This window comes from Antrostomus carolinensis, unplaced genomic scaffold, assembly GCF_000700745.2.
Source record: "Antrostomus carolinensis isolate BGI_N321 unplaced genomic scaffold, ASM70074v2 scaffold1801, whole genome shotgun sequence".
In the NCBI taxonomy this organism is placed as follows: domain Eukaryota; kingdom Metazoa; phylum Chordata; class Aves; order Caprimulgiformes; family Caprimulgidae; genus Antrostomus; species Antrostomus carolinensis.
In genome coordinates, this window is record NW_010296137.1 from 89,301 (window position 1) to 107,142 (window position 17,842).

Below are 17,842 nucleotides of genomic sequence, written 5' to 3' on the forward strand. Positions count from 1 at the left end.
GATAATTTCTGGCAGAAGCAAAAAACAAATTTCGGCAGTTCCAAGTTCATCTTTGAGGTGAGAGTCACAAGAGATATATAATGAGGCATTATCTCTGATAAGTAGTTTTCTTCAGGTAAAAAAATAATTCCAAAGTCCTGTGATTGAGAGAGAAAAAAAAGACACCTGAGGACTCCTGTTTGCAGGAGTGGGCAGTAGGTTGCCTTCTGAGCACACTGGGGGAACAGGATACATGTTTCATCTCAGAGGTTAACATACATAGTTCACTTTGGTGAGGGGTGTTTTGTGTTTTGATGGTTTTTTTGTGGTTTTGCATTCAGTATTTCCTTTGTTTCTCTTAGAAAAAAACCCACCAAATCAGTCAATATACTAAAGACAAAGTTCTCTAGATACTAATGTATGGGTTTCTTTACCCAATTCAGGTAGTCTCTTTTTTTTTTTTTTTTTTTTTTAAATAGAAGGCATTTATACTAAATTTATCTATATATTGTCACCGCTTTAATTTAACTGAGATTTACAATTCAAGGTTAACATTACCAACTCATGTTAATGATAAGGTGCCTCAGGCAGGTTCTTTGAGAAGTAACCAATATAACAACAACTGCATAATTTAAGAGAATTTTACTAACTTTGTCATTGGTGAAGACAAACCAGCTGTGTTCTCTTAGTGCACTCTAGTTTTCTGTGAATTTGAGCTTCTTAATGCAAAGAGAAGCAAAGCTCAGGTGCATGAAGTGCTCATATATCAATCATGCCCAGCCATGAGTCAGTCATGTATTGTTTTTTTTTTAATTTGCTGAGAAAGAATTCTATTGTTGGCTGGTTTACTTACCAACCCATTTATTTCAGAGAGACACTCAGATTTTGTATCTCTGGAACTCATAGTTAAAGAATTCTTGTGGATGCTGCTGCTTTATCGGTAGGTTCAGGCTCTGGGGCAGCTCATGCTCTCTTGTAAGAACTGTGAATATCAAGTAAGCATTGCAGGTCAATATGACTCACATTTATTTGATTTATGGGAGGCAGCACACAGGTACCCTCTCTGCACTGAACCATCATGGTGATTTCCCACAGCTGTGGTCAAACACAAGGTCCTTGGCAGGAACAGACTGCTGTGGAAAGCAATGGGAGTCTCTGTTGAATTACCGCATCTACAAACTCAGCAGTAACCAATGTCAGTTTTAAGGCCAGATTCTGCTTTTGAGCTTAATGGAAGCATTATGCATGTGCCAGGGCAGTGTATGACCCTTAGTGGAGGCTAATAATCTTGATTTTGTGTTGTGAGACTCTGGGAGAATGATTCTTTGTCACAGTCCAGAAAGTGAAGCATGCCCACAGATCATCACACAAAGAAACGAGGAAAAAAAAAGGTTTGGTTAACTTATGTGGACTCCAAAGCTCCCTGTCACTTTGAGGAATGGACCAGGCAGCTTAGTTAGCATTAATTCGGAGGCTCCTTCAAGATTATTTTCTTTCTCCTATCTAAAAGGTTTCAATAGTGGGTAGTGGTTTTTAAAGTGATTTCTAAAAGAAAGAAGGGTGATGGCCGAGAGACAGTTACTTTATCTTACTGCCTACCTTCATGACTAAAGTTGTTTTCATGAGATTTTCCAGAACTCCTTGAAGAAACAAATCTGAATAAAGAAATTTGTGAGAATTCATGAAATGAAAAGCCCTTCTGCTATATGACATGTCAAATTCTGTTCATAAGAGCAGTGCTTTTAGCTTGACACGCTGCAGGGGGAATGCCCAGGTATTAGCCATGAAGAGAAATCTTTTCTTGACAGCAGTTAAACTCTAAATTGAATTATCTTCAAGGGGTTAGTGTCCAGGTCCAGAGGTTTAGAAACCTGAAATCCCTCTGAAGCTACATACTTACCTTCCCATTGTTTTTTGGCTCTTCCCTCTGTCCTCCCCCTTCCCCAAAGCAAGGAACTTTGCAAGAAAGTTTTAAAATAGTCTTTCTGCTTAGCATAAGTTCAATACAAGACCAACTTTAATACAATCCAGAATGCCTGATATTTTAAGATGGATACAAGTTGAAAGAAAAGCCTATTATTAACTTTAAACCAGTGGACAGCCTGCTATTTTGGACATAATTCAGGATAATGGGCAGGACTTGAGGTATTTTTCTTTGTAGATGATTTTTAAAAGATTGCTATGATTATTGGGTGCCTCAACTTCTGAAGAGCACAAACTGACATTCTGTAGAAGCTTGATCTTTAGGGGATAGATGTGCAGTCACTGATGAAAATCACAAGCCTTTAAGGGCTGCCAACTTGGGTGTTAACATGACAGCACTGAAAACCTCTAGTAACATATGAAACCCTATGCTCATATTTAAGAAAAAAACAATTTGTCTAAAATAAATGGGAACAGCCATCAGTTCTTGCATCCTTAAACATACTTTCCAGTGACCCAGTGCATTTCTCTATCACTGATTACTGGCTCTGAATGGATTAAAACCATCTTTCAGTGATTGTGTATGACTCATTACCAGTACTTTGTTGTTAATACTCCAATTACATTTCACTTTTACATTGATTTTGGCTTAAATACATTAGAAATTGCTAATATGAAAGAGATCTGCCTGTGGCAAAATCCAGCTGGAATAATCTGGAAGAAAATGCTAGCGTATTCTGTGTTTTGCCAAGTCATAATATCTGCTTCAGTTCATATGCCTGAAACTTTTGCTGCTGTGTAGCCACTAGCCTGAGTGCAACACAAGTAGCAGAATCCCTGTGTTACCTGTTTAGTAAACAAGCATGTCTAGATATCCAACAGCTGCAGTAAGATGTCCTCAGTGTCCAACTGGGTTAAAGTAGTCTATGGCAGAAGCATTCTCATAATAACCCCTTAATGCTACTTGTGGATTGTGCTGTTATTTCTGATTAGACAGTCACTGATTCAAATGCTGTCATTTTCCCTTCCTCAGACAAGTATGGTATCTGTTGAAGGCCTGGCAAAACTCGTAGATCCTTCTCAACTGACGGATGAGTTTGAAGGATCCTTGGATTACAACCACGATGAATGGATAGAGTTGCGCGTCTCCTTGGAAGAATTTTTCAACAGTGCCATTCATTTATTATCAAGGCTGGAGGATCTCCAGGAAATGTTGGCTAGGAAGGAGTTTCCAGTTGATGTTGAAGGCTCAAGAAGGCTGATTGATGAGCACACGCAGCTTAAGAAAAAAGTGATTAAAGCTCCTGTGGAAGAACTGGATCGTGAGGGTCAGAGGTTATTACAATGCATAAGATGCAGTGATGGTTTTTCTGGTAGGAACTGCATTCCTGGAAGTGCAGATTTTCAAAGTCTTGTGCCAAAGATCACCAGCCTTTTAGACAAGCTGCATTCTACCCGGCAGCACTTGCATCAGATGTGGCATGTCCGCAAGTTGAAATTGGACCAGTGCTTTCAACTCCGGCTTTTTGAGCAAGATGCTGAGAAGGTAGGGAATAATCTGTTCTTTTCATACTTTACCAAGACTCTCTCGCAAGGACACTGTGGCCATTTTTTCTATAATTAGCAATGTGAGGTATTCATCACAGGTGTAAATCTCATGCTTCCAGCAGATGTACTTTATGTGACTCGTAAACCAAATTCACTGAATGAATTTTTTGATGTAGGTGGCATAATGATATCCAAGAATAACTTGTCTGTGTCACTTTTGATGAAAGTTAATCTGCTTTTTTGTGTCACAATGGGTACATTTGGTAGACATTAGCACGAGAATCAGGCTTTTTTTTTCTCAAGTTTCTTTTACTAAGCTTATGAATATATTTATCTACATGTCACAGCACCTAAAGAAGAATGATTTTAGGGTTTGATTCACTATGATCATTGTTTGCACTTGTGAGTCTCTGGGAAATCTGTAGTTTAAATCCTTCTAGCTGCCACCTCAAACAACATTTTCAGTTTCCCTTTCCTAGTAAATCGCAACAGGGTTTGCAACTGGTATAATCTTTAGTAGTGGCTTTATACCAAGGACATGTCTACTTAGCTCCCACAGCATGAGATATGAGACTGTGTTTAGGTTAAACATATAAACAGACCAAGAGAAAGTATTCTGAAATGACAGCAACACGCAAAACTCCGTGTGGCTGTTTTGCATTAAAAAGCACATAAGGATGGCGTTTGTATTCATACCTGACACTGAGTCAGTGGCCAGGATTCCTGTTCACCAGCACAAGACCTTATTTAAGAAATATTTAACATTAAATTATTCCTTAGAGATTGCATTGCAGCTTCATATTTCTTAGACATTTGTAATGTAGCGTATCAGCCTGAAAAGTACATAGGATATCTCAAAATGAAATACGGTGTACAAAAGTATTTAGAGCAGCAGAAGCACAGGTAAATAACGTGGCTTTAGGAAGCTGTAGTTTCATAGATGTCCGGTACTGCTGCAGAGTTATATCCCCATTCCCTGCCTCTTCAGAAGATACTCATTCAGGAACCTGTAGCAGATAGGGAAGTCCCCTGCAAGCAAAGTACAGCAGCTTTGTAGTATTTGTTGAAAAGATTGACCAAAAGTTAACCAGAGATCCCTAACCAGGTCTCATACACAACACCACCTACAAATTTCAGCACTATACAATAAAGCAGGCTTCTTACTACTTCTGGTATTTGTCTGTTGTTTGCCTCTGGGAGCATATGCAGGTACTGATTCAGGTGAATTTATTCTAGAAAACTGTGTTTTGCTGGAGTCTTGGCAGTCTTGCTGTCTTAGTGCAGGAGTGCTTGACATTGTTAGGTAGTTTCGTGAGAAGTCTTTGCTGCACATCTAAAATTCTAGGCCACTGAAGTAGGATATTCTCAGTGGAAGGTACTGAGCTCCTGGACTCATCTTTATCTAGTCTGTATATCCATCAAAAGCACCAATCTCTGAATATTCTCCACTTAATGTATGATCCAGTTGTTTCACTAATGTGTCTCTCTGGACCCAGGAGGAACAGCAAAAGAAGTGCAGACCTCATCTGCAGAAGGATCTCACTGAAGATTTATTTTTTTTTTAAACCAACTGCAAATTAATACTATTTTTAAAACATCAGAGAAGCACATTGCTTAAACAAATATAATCTTCAGTAGTGCAGAGCAAGACACAAGACGTTGGTTTTCAGTGCATATAGTAAATATCTTTAAGGGATGCTGTGGCTGAAAAGCCTCCATCGTTATATAATCAGTCCTCCTATTGGGAAAACCTTGAACTCAGATGAGTCCCTCTAAAATGAGACTCACTGCAGTATCACTCAAGAATGCATAAGAGCAGAGTTTTTCTTCTAAATGCTACAATTTCTTCTTCCTTTTTTTCCTTGTGCCTCACATGCTATAAGATCACTCACAGCTGTCCTTCCCAGTGGTGGCTGGATTTCAGTCAGTGCTTAAATTTGGATTTTCAGTTTCTTTGGGATTATTCAGATGACCACTGCTTACTAACATAAAATTTTAGTTTTATTTATTATTATTATTTGCTAATATAAATAGAAAATTATTATTTAGCAAATTATTATTGATTATTAATGTTGCCAAGCTCTGTTCTGTCATGTTGCAGGAAGTCTCCAATATGTTTTTCCTTTCTATCTCCTGAACAGGCATAAAAGGATGGTGTGATACAAGCCTGAGCATTGTGACAGCTGGGTTCTTTGCATGTGTTAACCTGAGGTTGTCAAGTGTAAGGCTTAGGCAAGTCAGCAGATAAATTAAACTTTTGAGGTGAAAGAAGAAGCAGTGAGAACGCGATTCCCCTGCCTTTTTAACACTGGCTGTCTCAAGCAATTCCTGATTGACAAAACAGTCTTTTTGATCTTCTCGATATCTCTTATTCATCTTCCTCTCATTAACTAATCATGTAGACTTGCTTTGGCTTCTCTTGAGTAGCTTTGCTTGCCTTTCCTTGAAAATTACATTTTCACAAGGAACAGAAGATATTTTATTGTTTTATAGTCTCAAATCAGTGTGTTTAATCTGTTCAGTTTATGAGTCCCAAAAATTTTTCTAGGGAAGGTTGCAGGCCATCTTACTGCACATTTCACACATGTAGACTGTTGTAAAACATTGATGTGCTTATTCTCCTTAGCTGCCTTTTGCAGATCTCTTTGAAGTAGTCAGACCATCTCAGACTGGAAAGTACTTGTCTCATAAAATGTTCAGAGCTAAATCCAGGCTGAGCGCTGTCTCCACTGTATAAATAGCTACCACAGTGTGTCTGTGTATTGAATTTTAAAGTTTCCTAGTGCCTCCATTTACTCAGTTGCACTCTACCCTCTACAATTAGGTATGGTAGCAGAGCCAGGATGGTCTTCATCTCCTGGGGAGAGGCACAGCTCTTTCCATTTAACCTGGATATGTCATTTAGTGCTAATCAAATGACAACTCTAATACACTGTGAAAGCTCAAACTCCAACATGAAATTCTGAATATAAATAAGGTTTTAGGGCCTTTTAAAATATCCCTGTGTACTCATTGAGTGATATTTTAGGAAACCTGTTCTAATAAGGAGAAAATGGACAAGGACTTTCCGTTTTCTAGACACCTCTGATTTTAAAAATTTCAAATGTTCTCATTCCCTGAAAAGTTCTTAAAGATGGGATAGGAAAAAAAAGGGGACACAGAAGGAAAAACACACAGTATTTTAAGGTAGGTTAATTTTTGAACCCCTTAGTATTAAAATAGCCCAGATGTTCAAAGCAAATCAATTAACATTTTTCCTTCCTATAGGTTCCCTCTATTGGAACATTTATAAGTGCTAGTCACTGACTGGACACACAAATTATTCAAATTACGGATATTACAACTTACAGAAGGTCTGTATAGTTGTGTGCTGAGCAATTCATATTATTGAAAAAATAAAAGGAGGTGGTAGCAGTCACAACCTGGGCTTTTCCTACTCAAATCAGTGGGAGGGAGCAGAGTTGTCTGTGGAAAAACTTTGTCTCCAAGTCAGGCCTTTAGGGTTTTATTTTCCTGTTCTGGGGCTGAGAGAGAGGAAAAGTTGGGCTATCACTTAGGCACAAGCAGTGCAGTGAGATTGAATCCCCAGATGGAGACTGGAAGCTCCTTGAAGCTCAAGTCAGCAGGCAGGTCAGCCATGTGGGGAGCTTTGGCAGAGTGGTGTGAGGAAGCTCACATGCTGTGCAGTGCTGACTGTAATGATCTGTAATGATCTGCTGATAAATAACACATTTCAGCTGCCTGTGTAGCCCTGACCCTCACTATTTGACAAATTCATTCCTCGACAACCAATATATACATACGTATGTACATATATATGTGTATATATATATATATATATTTGTAACTAGAACTGAGGATTCACTGTGTTTTTACTGGGTAACAGGGAAAATATTTTTAGCCATCAGTAACATGAAAAACAATGTAGTCCGATCTAAACTGAATATTGTTTAAAACAAAAAACCCACAATCAGCACAGATCCAACTATTAGAACTATCTGAGAAATGTTAATTGGTTGGTTGAAATCTGGATGGGGAGAAGAATTCAGGCAAAAGTCCACATATTTTGCACTTGAATAAATACCAAAAAAGACAAAAAAATTATCTTTGCATTCTACACTTTTCCAGCTTTTCTGGAAATCATTTGTAACTGGCACCCAACCTGACTTTTGTAGGAATTTCCCCATCATTCTGGGTTGGTTCCATATCAATTTTACTACCCCAGCATGTATGTGAATGAAAAACAGCTATCATGATGTAATCAGCATTGTCCACATTAAGTATAAACAGTATAATCATCAGCTGAACTGAACCAAGGATCTCTACTGTAAACTTGTAACACCCGAGCAAAGAAAGAGCAGGCTGCTGTAGTATCATTGGAGTCAGCCGCTAGTGGGAGGCAGAGGAGACTTTGCATGTTCTCTCTGTCCTCATCTCCCCTTCTCCTTCCTGACTTTCTCCAGAGTCCACTACACAAAGGCAAACTCCAAAAGATGGCAATGGTAGTTAGAAAATGCCACGAGTGAATTTCACTTGAAGTTTGCCGTGGGAGAAACATTTTATTTCATAGAATCATAGAATGGTTTGGGTTGAAAGGGACCTTAAAGATCATTCAGTTCCACCCCCTCTGCCATGAGCAGGGACACCTTCCACTAGACCAGGTTGCTCAAAGCCTCATCCAACTTGGATATTGGATCCATTATCCATTTGGATAAGGCCAGCTTTGTAGAAAGTCTAGTGGCAAACCACAGGCCACATCTAGTCTTCCAGGAGCAGTGAAATAGCGGGCTTGCAGTCAGAACAATCTCCCTCATCCATACTAAAGCCTCCTTTTGAAAAGCACAGCTCTGCCTGTGATTTGCTATGGGGAGCTGTGCTGGCTGCTATGGGACCTCTGTTCTGTGGGTGGCTGCAGCAAAAGGGAGCGGAGGGCATGGCCTGCAGCTCCTGCCCTACAGCAGCTAGTGCTCCCATTTCCCAGGTGATGTGACCAGCCTAGAATGACAGAAAGATTTAAGTGAGTGCAAGAGGGATGGGAATGTGATAACAATGCACAGGATTCATACCATAGAAGACAAGTTTGGAGAGGAGAAGAAGGAGTAAACAAAATGGTTGAGGGGGAATAGGGTGGAATAACAGTTGCAGCAATTCTGCCTCCTGCTCCCTGTGCAGGTGTGGGCAGTGAGACCGTGGCGCCAAGCAGCACAGACTGCATCCTTCCCTTCTCACACACAGCACTGCTTCAGGCCTTCTCACAGACAGAATCACAGAATGCCTGAGGTTGGAAGTGACCTCTGAAGGTCATCTAGTCAGCCACCCTTCTCAAGCAGGGACTCCTAGAATACATGAACCAGGATTTTGTCCAGATGGTCTTTTAATATCTCCAGGGAGGGAGATTCCACAACCTCTCTGGGCAACCTGTCCCAGTGCTCCTCGGTCTGGTGTCCTTCAATAAGGGAACTGAGATGTTATTCTACTGGATAAACACTATTAGACTCAGCCTCCATTCAATGAAATAAATAATGGGGCATTATCTATTTGCCCCATTATTTATTAGGGGGCAAATTATTTATTAGGAAAATCACAAATGCACCAGCTGTAGTAGTCCTGTCCTGTCCAGTGTCCTATTCCCATTCCTAGTGAAAGTATTTGAAAGACTCTTGATTTTCAGCAGAAGCAAAATATACGTGTGAACTCTCATTCTGAAGTGCCAGATAACATTTAGGAGTTTCTGGTTTATAATCCAATTTAACACCATACAGAGTTAGTCTAGAAAAATACAAAGAAGCTCTAACTCCACAGCAAAGTCAATGGGAGAGAAGATTAGCCAAGAAGTTTATAATCCGAGCATTTGAACTATGCTCACGCTATTATTGGAGTATTACACCTGACAAAGGTTCATGTTCTTCAGAAGGAAGGAATGCTCTGCAAGATACTCTTTGTCTAAAAAGATGCAGGATAACAGTGATGGAATAATAGAATGCAAAATGTGGAAATTTACTGTGTGGTTTAGGGGGAAAAAAGATGGTTTTAAGAAAGAAACACTGATGTCTTGCTTTTGGACAGAAGAGAAACTATCAGTGCATTTGTGATTGTATGATACGTATCCACTTTAACTGTTCCATACATTACTTCCCCTTATACTGCACTTAAAAATTCTGATGCTGTTATGTTCTGTAATGAAACACATTACAAATCTCATGATATGATCCTTCTTGCTAATAGAACGCGGTTTCTTTTACTACAGTCCATTAAGTAGAGCAATTGTAGCTGCTGCTTTAGTCAAGTGATGCTGTGTGGGGAAGCATTTCCTAGAAATGGGTCTTAGCTGACTTTTTGGAAAAGCAGCATAAGAAAAATTAAAGAGATCAGCAACACCTTCACTTCCTTCTTTCCCATCACCTCTACATTTTCTTCTTCTGTCAGTGTCAAAAGACCCTGGAAGTGATACGTAAGCAGGTGATGGAGTTTTCCTGTTCACAATGTGTCATATTAACCTTTAAGGATTTGTGTGATGCCAAAAGGCAGAGCACCTGGGACAGACTTCTCTGACTGAGATAAAATCCACTTACTGAAGGACCATTTCCCCTCTCTTATTTCACTGCTAGAAGCACTTGCTTTCTTTGGTCTGTTCTACATGCCAAATATACAATTGCCTCCAAGATTTCATGTGAAATGTTGTCTTAGAAATTACTGTAAAGGGATATGTCCCAGAGAATGAGACTGGGAGATCAATGAGGAAAGTACTGAGAAGCTGATGGAGGGAGCTGTCTTATTTGAAATGAATACAAAGTGTGTGAGTTCCGAGGAGGTGGTTAATTAGGACTGGGGAGTAGGCAGGAAGCATATAAAAAAGATATAAGAAACAGTATAAAAATGATACAAAGCTACTAGAGAGTGTCCAGAGGAGGGCCACAAAATTGGTGAAGAGTTTAAAGGGGAAGCTGTATGAGGAGAGGCTGAAGTCGCTTGGTTTATTCAGCCTGGAGAAGAGGAGACTGAGAGGAGATCTCATCGTGGTCTATAACTTCCTCCCAAGGGGAAGAGGAGGGGCAGGTGCTGATCTCTTCTCTCCGATGACCAGTGATAGGACCAGGGGAAATGGCAGGAAGATGTGCCAGGGGAGGGTGAGGTTGGCCATGAGGAAAAGGTTCTTGAGGCAGAGGGTGGTGGAGCACTGGAACAGGCTCCCCAGGGAGGTGGTCATGGCGCCAAGCCTGACAATATTCAAGAAGCATTTGGACAAGGTCCTCGGACACATAGTCTGAATCTCGGGATTGTCCTATGCAGGGTCAGGAGTTGGACTTGACGATCCTTGTGGGTCCCTTCCAGCTCACAACATTCTATAATTCTATGATAGTCAGAGGGGAAAGAACCATCGTTGCACCAGGAAGTATGTATGACCCCCGTACTGTTTCACTGTGAAAGGATTTGATACTGAATAAATGGTATTTAACAGTTAACGGTAATAATCGTACAGGCATAATAAGCATGGATTAGACATGGATTTTTGCATAGGATTAGATTTCATTTAAATTACACGAACACCGCATTGGTGTACAGAACTCGGCATGACCTGGATTTTCCATCTAAGTACTTACACCATGGGTATCACAACAGCACAGTAAGTGAGCATCACAGTAAGGAGCTTTCCCGGAGATTTTGAACACGGGGAGTGTTGTTAGACCTGAGGTAAGCCCCATAAAACTTCTGCAATAAAAGGAGTCAATAAGCTTAGTGTCTTCTGCAGAGACATTTGACTGAGGGTCTAAGTGAGGCTCACTTAAGCACGTTACCTTCATCCTTAGCCCATTTCAAATGTCTGTGCAGGCAAAGGACAGAGGCCTGGGGGTACAGATACTGACTGGGAAAGGCACTGAACTGGGGTCTGTGTTTGTGACCATACGTGCATTTGCAGAGAACTTTATAAGAAGAGTTACCAAGAATTTACTGCTAAGCATGAATGAAACCCCTTGCCCGTAATCCCAGAAAATTCGCTCTCAGAGATCACAAGGGCTCAATTTGTTGTTGGTAACTACCCCTCTCAGCCCAAACCAGCTGCTTCTCTCTTTATTGGGTGAAACAACTCTGTTTCAAGCTAGTTTTAGCTGCATCGCCTGACCTGATTGCATTTTGATGCTTGTGGTCTCCCTGAGTTATTTGCTAAAAAGACAAATGCCTGATTCTGTAAAGCAGAGAGAGTCTCAGCTTCCACTGAAATTAATGCAAGACTCACAGTGTTTTTTAAGAGTTCCCACTGACGGGTATTCAGTGAGCAGCACTGTTAGAGCCCAACATCCAGGAGCTGCGTAGCCAACATCTCTAGATACTGTCTCTGGATCCAGCCGTACTGATGGCAGGCTTAGCCACTTTGCCACCCGCTTAGAGAAATGGGACCTTATTTCCAGCTGTTGATGGTGGTGCTCTCCTGGCCTTCACCCAGTATTCCAGTTATGTTGGTACACATTTGCAACATTATGGGCAGCTCGATTTGCCAAGGCTTGTGATAGTCCTAATGTAAGAAAAACAAGCTTTGAAAATGTTCCTGACACAATTGGCTCTTATTTTTAAGCTATAGAAGAAATGTACAGATTTCAACGTTTACGTATCTGGAATAGACATTGCTCAAGAGCAACATTTAGTCAAAATATTTTAAGTTGCTTTAGCATCTTTTTCTCTAGCTTTTCTCATTCATATGGACTCTTGTACAGAGCACATAGTGTCTGTTCTCTCCTGAAACCATGTTTTCATATCTGGTGTCTACTCTCTTATACTGCCAGTGATAATCTGAAATTTTTCTTAGCATATGGTGCCTTTTTTGGTATAGAGATTCTCACTAGGTAACTGTATTTCCCCATTAATAAAACAGACTTGGGATGCCAGTGCTGGGAAGGAAAGTCAACTATCAGTCTAAATAAGCTATGTGAATAGAAGATCATCTCGTGCCATCCTTTTTACTTAAGTCCACTCTGAAGCTAAAACAAGAGAGGACAAGCCCCATGTTCAACATCAAGTATTTGCTCTGACACGGAATTTCTGATACCAGGCAGAACACAGCAAATGGGTGCAGATAGGTCCCTAAACTGTTGAATTGGCAGACACAGTCTTACAGAATCATATCTTAAAATGTTGGAAAGATAATTATATAGATGATATGGAAAGGAGGCTTAAATTGAGACTGGGTGTGTGAACAATAGTAAAGTACATGTTCATATGGCACCTGGCACAGGAAGGTACTGAACCTGGCTGGGGTATTGGCTGTTTCCAGCAAAGAAATGCAGATTTGCAGTTGAAAAATGCCCTTGGAAATGTAAGGGTATGAAACATTCCAGTGGAATACAGATACATATCCACGAATGATTTGGGTTGCTTTAGTACAGTACTGGATATTTTCTGCTTCACTTAAGATGTTTTGTGCAAGACCTTTCTAATAACATCGATCAAGGTCAAAGGATCAACACAGGAAATTCATATCAAAGGGAGAAACTGTATATCCATTCTTTAAAATCTGTCTTTCCCCAAATTAACCTATAATAACTTTTATTTAATTACTTCACACATTTTTAGAACAAAGGAGGCTCTAATAAAACAGATGAGAATTGAAAGCATGTTGCAATAACTCTATTGTAACAGCAGTTTTTCATTAATTTTCAGTGTTTATTCAAATGTGCTTTCTGTCATGTTTCTTTTTTTTCTTTTTTCATTTTAAAATAATTGAATTCTTGCAACTGAATACTGCTCCTGCTTTGTCTTGAAGCACATCAGTGCTCTCTGCCATGGATAAGCCACTATGAGGTGTTCTGATGCAGCTGAATAAACACTATAATATTCTGAATGCATCTTTACTGATTTTTTATTTTTTTTTTCTGAAGCTTGGTGATAGTGAAACAAGGCTTATGCTCATGGATTGCCCAAATTACTGGGTTTGCCTGGTCTCAGACTTATTATTTTTTCTTTTTTTTCTTTTTTAAACAAACAAAAGAATGTTTACCTAGAAGCAGAATGTTATAACAAGGGGTGGTTGTCCACAGGGTGTGTGTTGACAGTTCCTTGTGATGCTGTGAGCATTGATGTCATGTGCTAAAGAGATTTCAGAGTAGAATCAGCACCTTCCACTTTAGAAAGCTCTGACAGTGGCAGGCAAACTGTCAGATCTGCAGTCCCCCTCACCTAGTCATGAACACAAAAGAATTATTGAGAAACTGTGGAGTAAATCCTCTTCAGCATCTATAAGGATAAATTACTTGCAAAAACCTTAATCTTTAACAGGAAGATGAATCCTGCATAGCCTACATCTCTCAGGTCAGGAATTTGCATGTTGGGACTTGCAGTCCTTGCAGGCTATAGCTCTGAATTAAAGATGCAGCTAGCTGACATCTGCTCTTTTTAATATGAAGTAGTTTTCTGATAGGTTGCTAATGCCATCCACAATTTGTTGCCCACAATCTAAAGTGCAGAGTTGCCTGAGCAAGAAGTAATCATGGCAAGGTGCTCTGTGGGAACTGTTCATTACTTTGGCTACTGCTGGTCACTCTTAATAAGATCGTGTTCTTTGTATCTGTAGGAAAGGACAGATTTTTGCAAGACCAGGAGTTAATTATAGAAGTTTTAAACTTCCCTCAAAGCATGAACAGAGCTCATTTCTGCTAATTAGATTGTAAAATCAAAATGTCTTCATTATTAGTGAAGTTCTGAAGAAGCTTGAAACTTTTTCATAGTGTCAAGCTTGTATCCTACTACTTTCTTATTTATCAGTCAAGACCACAGGGGGTGTTCCCCTATGTACCAATAGCATTGTGAATATTTGCTTTTCTGCTTTTCCATTCACCAGTAAAAAGCTTGAGGACAAACCTAATAACAACGGGGCAAATTCACAAGTTCACACCAACTGCTTTGTGCTGCTCCTAGAACTGAAAGCAGCCACAAACCCAGTTTTGCCATCTGGTTTGAGGAAGTGTGGGATTGCCTTGTCTGCTGAGCAGAGCAGTAGAGGGTACTGGATAAATATGTATCAGAAATCCTCTTCCTGGTGGATGCTATTCTAGTGGTGAATGTCACCTACCATTGTTGCAACCATAATTTCTCAGCCTGTGGAGGAGGGGACTGGGCTCCTTTTGGAGCCTATCATTGACATTTCTGTTTCTGCTGCAGAGAGTCTGTTGCTGGTTGGACAGCTCTGAGGGTACAAACTTCCTCCTGTCACACTTCCATGACCCAAGTTTGGACTCCACAAGCACAGCACATAATTTTCTGAAGGCTTTGTGGTGCTGATTTTTTAGATGTGGACAGCTGTCCATCAGGAAGGGCAGTCATCTGCCAGAGACTGATTCCTGTTGATCTGGATTGGTTTTGGAGCAGCAAAATGAAAGTACAAAGGATACAATGTTCAAAGCTAAAAACTGGGAATTAAAAACCACAGGGGTTAACTGCCTTGCCTCCTGTCACACGGGAAGCATGTCCTGCAGTGGGAGTCCTGATCTGATAGATAATCTCAGTGCTTTTCATCTTTCTTTATCAATTCATCCTGCCCTGTGCTGTGAAATCCACTTTTCTTATTTTTGCAGGCAGCTAAATGCGTTGCCTCCACAGCACTTGGAATTGAACCTGATCTTTTTGATGGGAACGTGAAAACAATAACAATTCCTCACTCCACTGCTGCAGCTAGGGATGAGGAAGACTTGCACATTTCCTTCATGCTAAATGTGCCCTATAGCATAGTTACAGCAGTCTGGGGCCACTTTCTATCCGATTTGCACTGGATCATCCAACACACTTGTGACCTTTCAGTGCAAGAGGGCAGAACGTTAACCGAGTGATGGCGTAGTTCCTGCTTCATGTTTCCAGCCTCTGGCAGCAGTTACCTCACAGTCCGTCCGCTTCAGACTGTAAGGAAACAGCTCTGAAGCCTGCTTCTGCTGAAACTGGAACATGGTGTGCTGTGCTATTTGTAGTTTCCTGCTGCCGACACTGGATACGCAGTTACTATTCCGCTTGCTTCCTCCATGAACATTAGAATGGGTCCAAAAATAATTAAAGCCAGTATGTTCTGATGGAATATTTTGCATTTGCACAAGTTTCCTCTTTATTTTGCTTGCCAATTTTGATAGGGAGCATTTCGAGGCTGTTTCAGCTTCCCCAACTTGGCACTGCTGGGAAGCACAGGAATGCTCCCCTGATCAGTATGGCAAAAGAAAGTGTTTTGGCATCTGAATAAAGACTTAAAACTCATTTTTAAGGATGAATATAACATATTATAACCACAAAGTTCTGCTTTAATTAATGAAGACAAGAAGACCCAAATGCTCTAAAGGGCAACAAAGCCCACACATCTCAAAAAAGAGAAGAAGGAGGCCCACACATATAGGAAAAAGAAGAAACCTGCACTTTTTTATTTATTGCTTTGATCCTCAAGAAGGTTAGGTGATAAAAGCCTAGCTGTCAGGAAATAATGTAATTAAACTGTGCGTGAGGTTCACAAACTTATTGTGCGGCATCTTTCAAATGTAGCTATGTGATTATTCTTAAAAGAATGTCTTCCTGGCCTGGATGAAATGCTTTAAATGGCCCACACTTGGCAGAGCTTGGGGTCTTAGAATTATATCTGAAGTTAGCCTTCGTATCTATTTATAGGGAAGACATAAGGGTGGGTGTGCAGTTGAGAGGTTGCCTGCTCAGGTGCTGGTGACGGTTTAAGAGGTGAAATCAGGAGCATGATCTGTGGATCATTTCCAGTAGTATCAGCATCATTTTAAACCAGATCACGCTGGCTTTTCTTTTTGTGTATCATGCATGTTATAAAAACTAATTCAGAAATTTTTTTCTTGAACCTTCATGTATTGCAAGGCCTCTCCATATTACTTGGCATTGAAATCCTGGATGCCTTACATCTTACACAGGTGCTGAAAAGGTGTCACAAGCAAAAGAGTCTGAAGTTGAGGAGTTTTGCTCAATTTATTGGCAGTCAACACAAACTTCTGATCTCAATTTGGATGCTAAGACACACTCCCATAAACACCTGTTCTTGCCCAGACTCAATATTCCTGATTTTTGTCATAGTTTATACCCCTTCTATCAAAATTCCTCTGGTGGGGTGACAGGCAGTGGGGGATGTCAGAGATAATATTTGCATGGGTTTCTGCTGCTGTTGTTACAGCTATTCTCTGATTCCTAAGATTTTTCTGCTGCTGTTCCGTAGTGTCCCTGCCCTGGTATGGGCCACCCACCATCCCTCAGGGGAGTCCCTGCCCCCTTTGCCATGGAGCACCCCACAGAGTGTCTCCAGCCCTCAGCAGCTGACATTTTATTTCCCTAACACCTTGTATCCAGGTGCTTTTCTGGCTGACAGGTGTTTTGGTGTGATGGTCGGGCTCTGGGGGGGGTGGTTTTCCCGCCTGGGGATCCCCCTCAGGGCCAGAACCAGCGGGAACCGGCCGGGACCAGCTCAAGGCAGCTCATGGCCTCCTGACAGGCCGTCCCGCTGCGCAACCTGTCACTCACAATCGTAGCACAGGGGAATGGACAAGCACCTTCCACCCAGCCTAGTTAGCCTTTACAGTCCTTGCAGCCCTGGGGAATCAGAAGTCGCTGTGAGGGGTGAGATGGATTTTAAGTTTTTTACCAACAGGGCCGTTCACTGAGGTGGGCCCTAAGGCAGCCCCGTGAAAACCAGGAGTGCTGCCCCGGGGGCGGCAAGGCCCGATGTCACCTGTGGGGCGTGTGTCCCCAGGCAGGGACACCATCTGCCTCCCCGGCTTGCCAGGTTTGGCGTGGTCAAAGGAAAACTTTTAACTGGTTGATTGATGGGATGGGGAAATAGCCCAGGGCACAGGAGTAGGGAGTGCTGGACACCCCAGAAACCAGTGGAAAGCTGATGTTCTTTGCTTTCCATCTGTGCAGAGATCCCAGCTCCAACCTCAAAGTGACAGGTCGAGAGTTTTAACCCATGATTACACCACAGCTGTATCTCTGGGCCTCAGATACGGGTGATTTTGGTAGGGGAAATGCCATGCTTCTGATATGAATCAATAAACATCTCTCTGACTGTTTTGTTTTTAATGGCAGCTATTTAGAATTACAGGAATGTCGCACATTAAGCCAGGAATAGAAACAGGGTGTATGATAAAGTCACCAAACTCATATAGCATTTTCAACTGAATGAAATTGTGTCACAGATTCTGAAAACTGAGAGGAAAATCCCTCATCTGGGGAATGACTCTGATCTTTTCATAATTACCACTTTTTTCTGTTCACGAGACTGTTGTCTGTTTATCTCTTAGTATTACATTTCCTATCCCGCCAATGAATTAATTTGCGCTTAGACAGCAAGCAGTTCTCTGTAGATGATCTGTGCCCGGGAAAGGCCATTTCCATTTTAAGGAACAGAATATCCTTT

At 41.0% G+C, this 17,842-nt stretch overlaps 1 protein-coding gene across 1 annotated transcript in view; it reads left to right on the forward strand.

Annotated features, from left to right (window-relative positions):
* LOC104532856 (kalirin-like) overlaps positions 1-17,842 on the forward strand; it is a gene marked incomplete at its 3' end in the record, with an annotated part of 249,515 nt that overhangs the window by 40,820 nt on the left and 190,853 nt on the right. Inside the window, 2 exon segments of the mRNA XM_029087516.1 lie at positions 1-57; positions 2,936-3,448. The exon segment at positions 1-57 is cut by the window's left edge and continues 32 nt beyond it. Coding sequence (XP_028943349.1) covers positions 1-57; positions 2,936-3,448 — 570 coding nt within the window.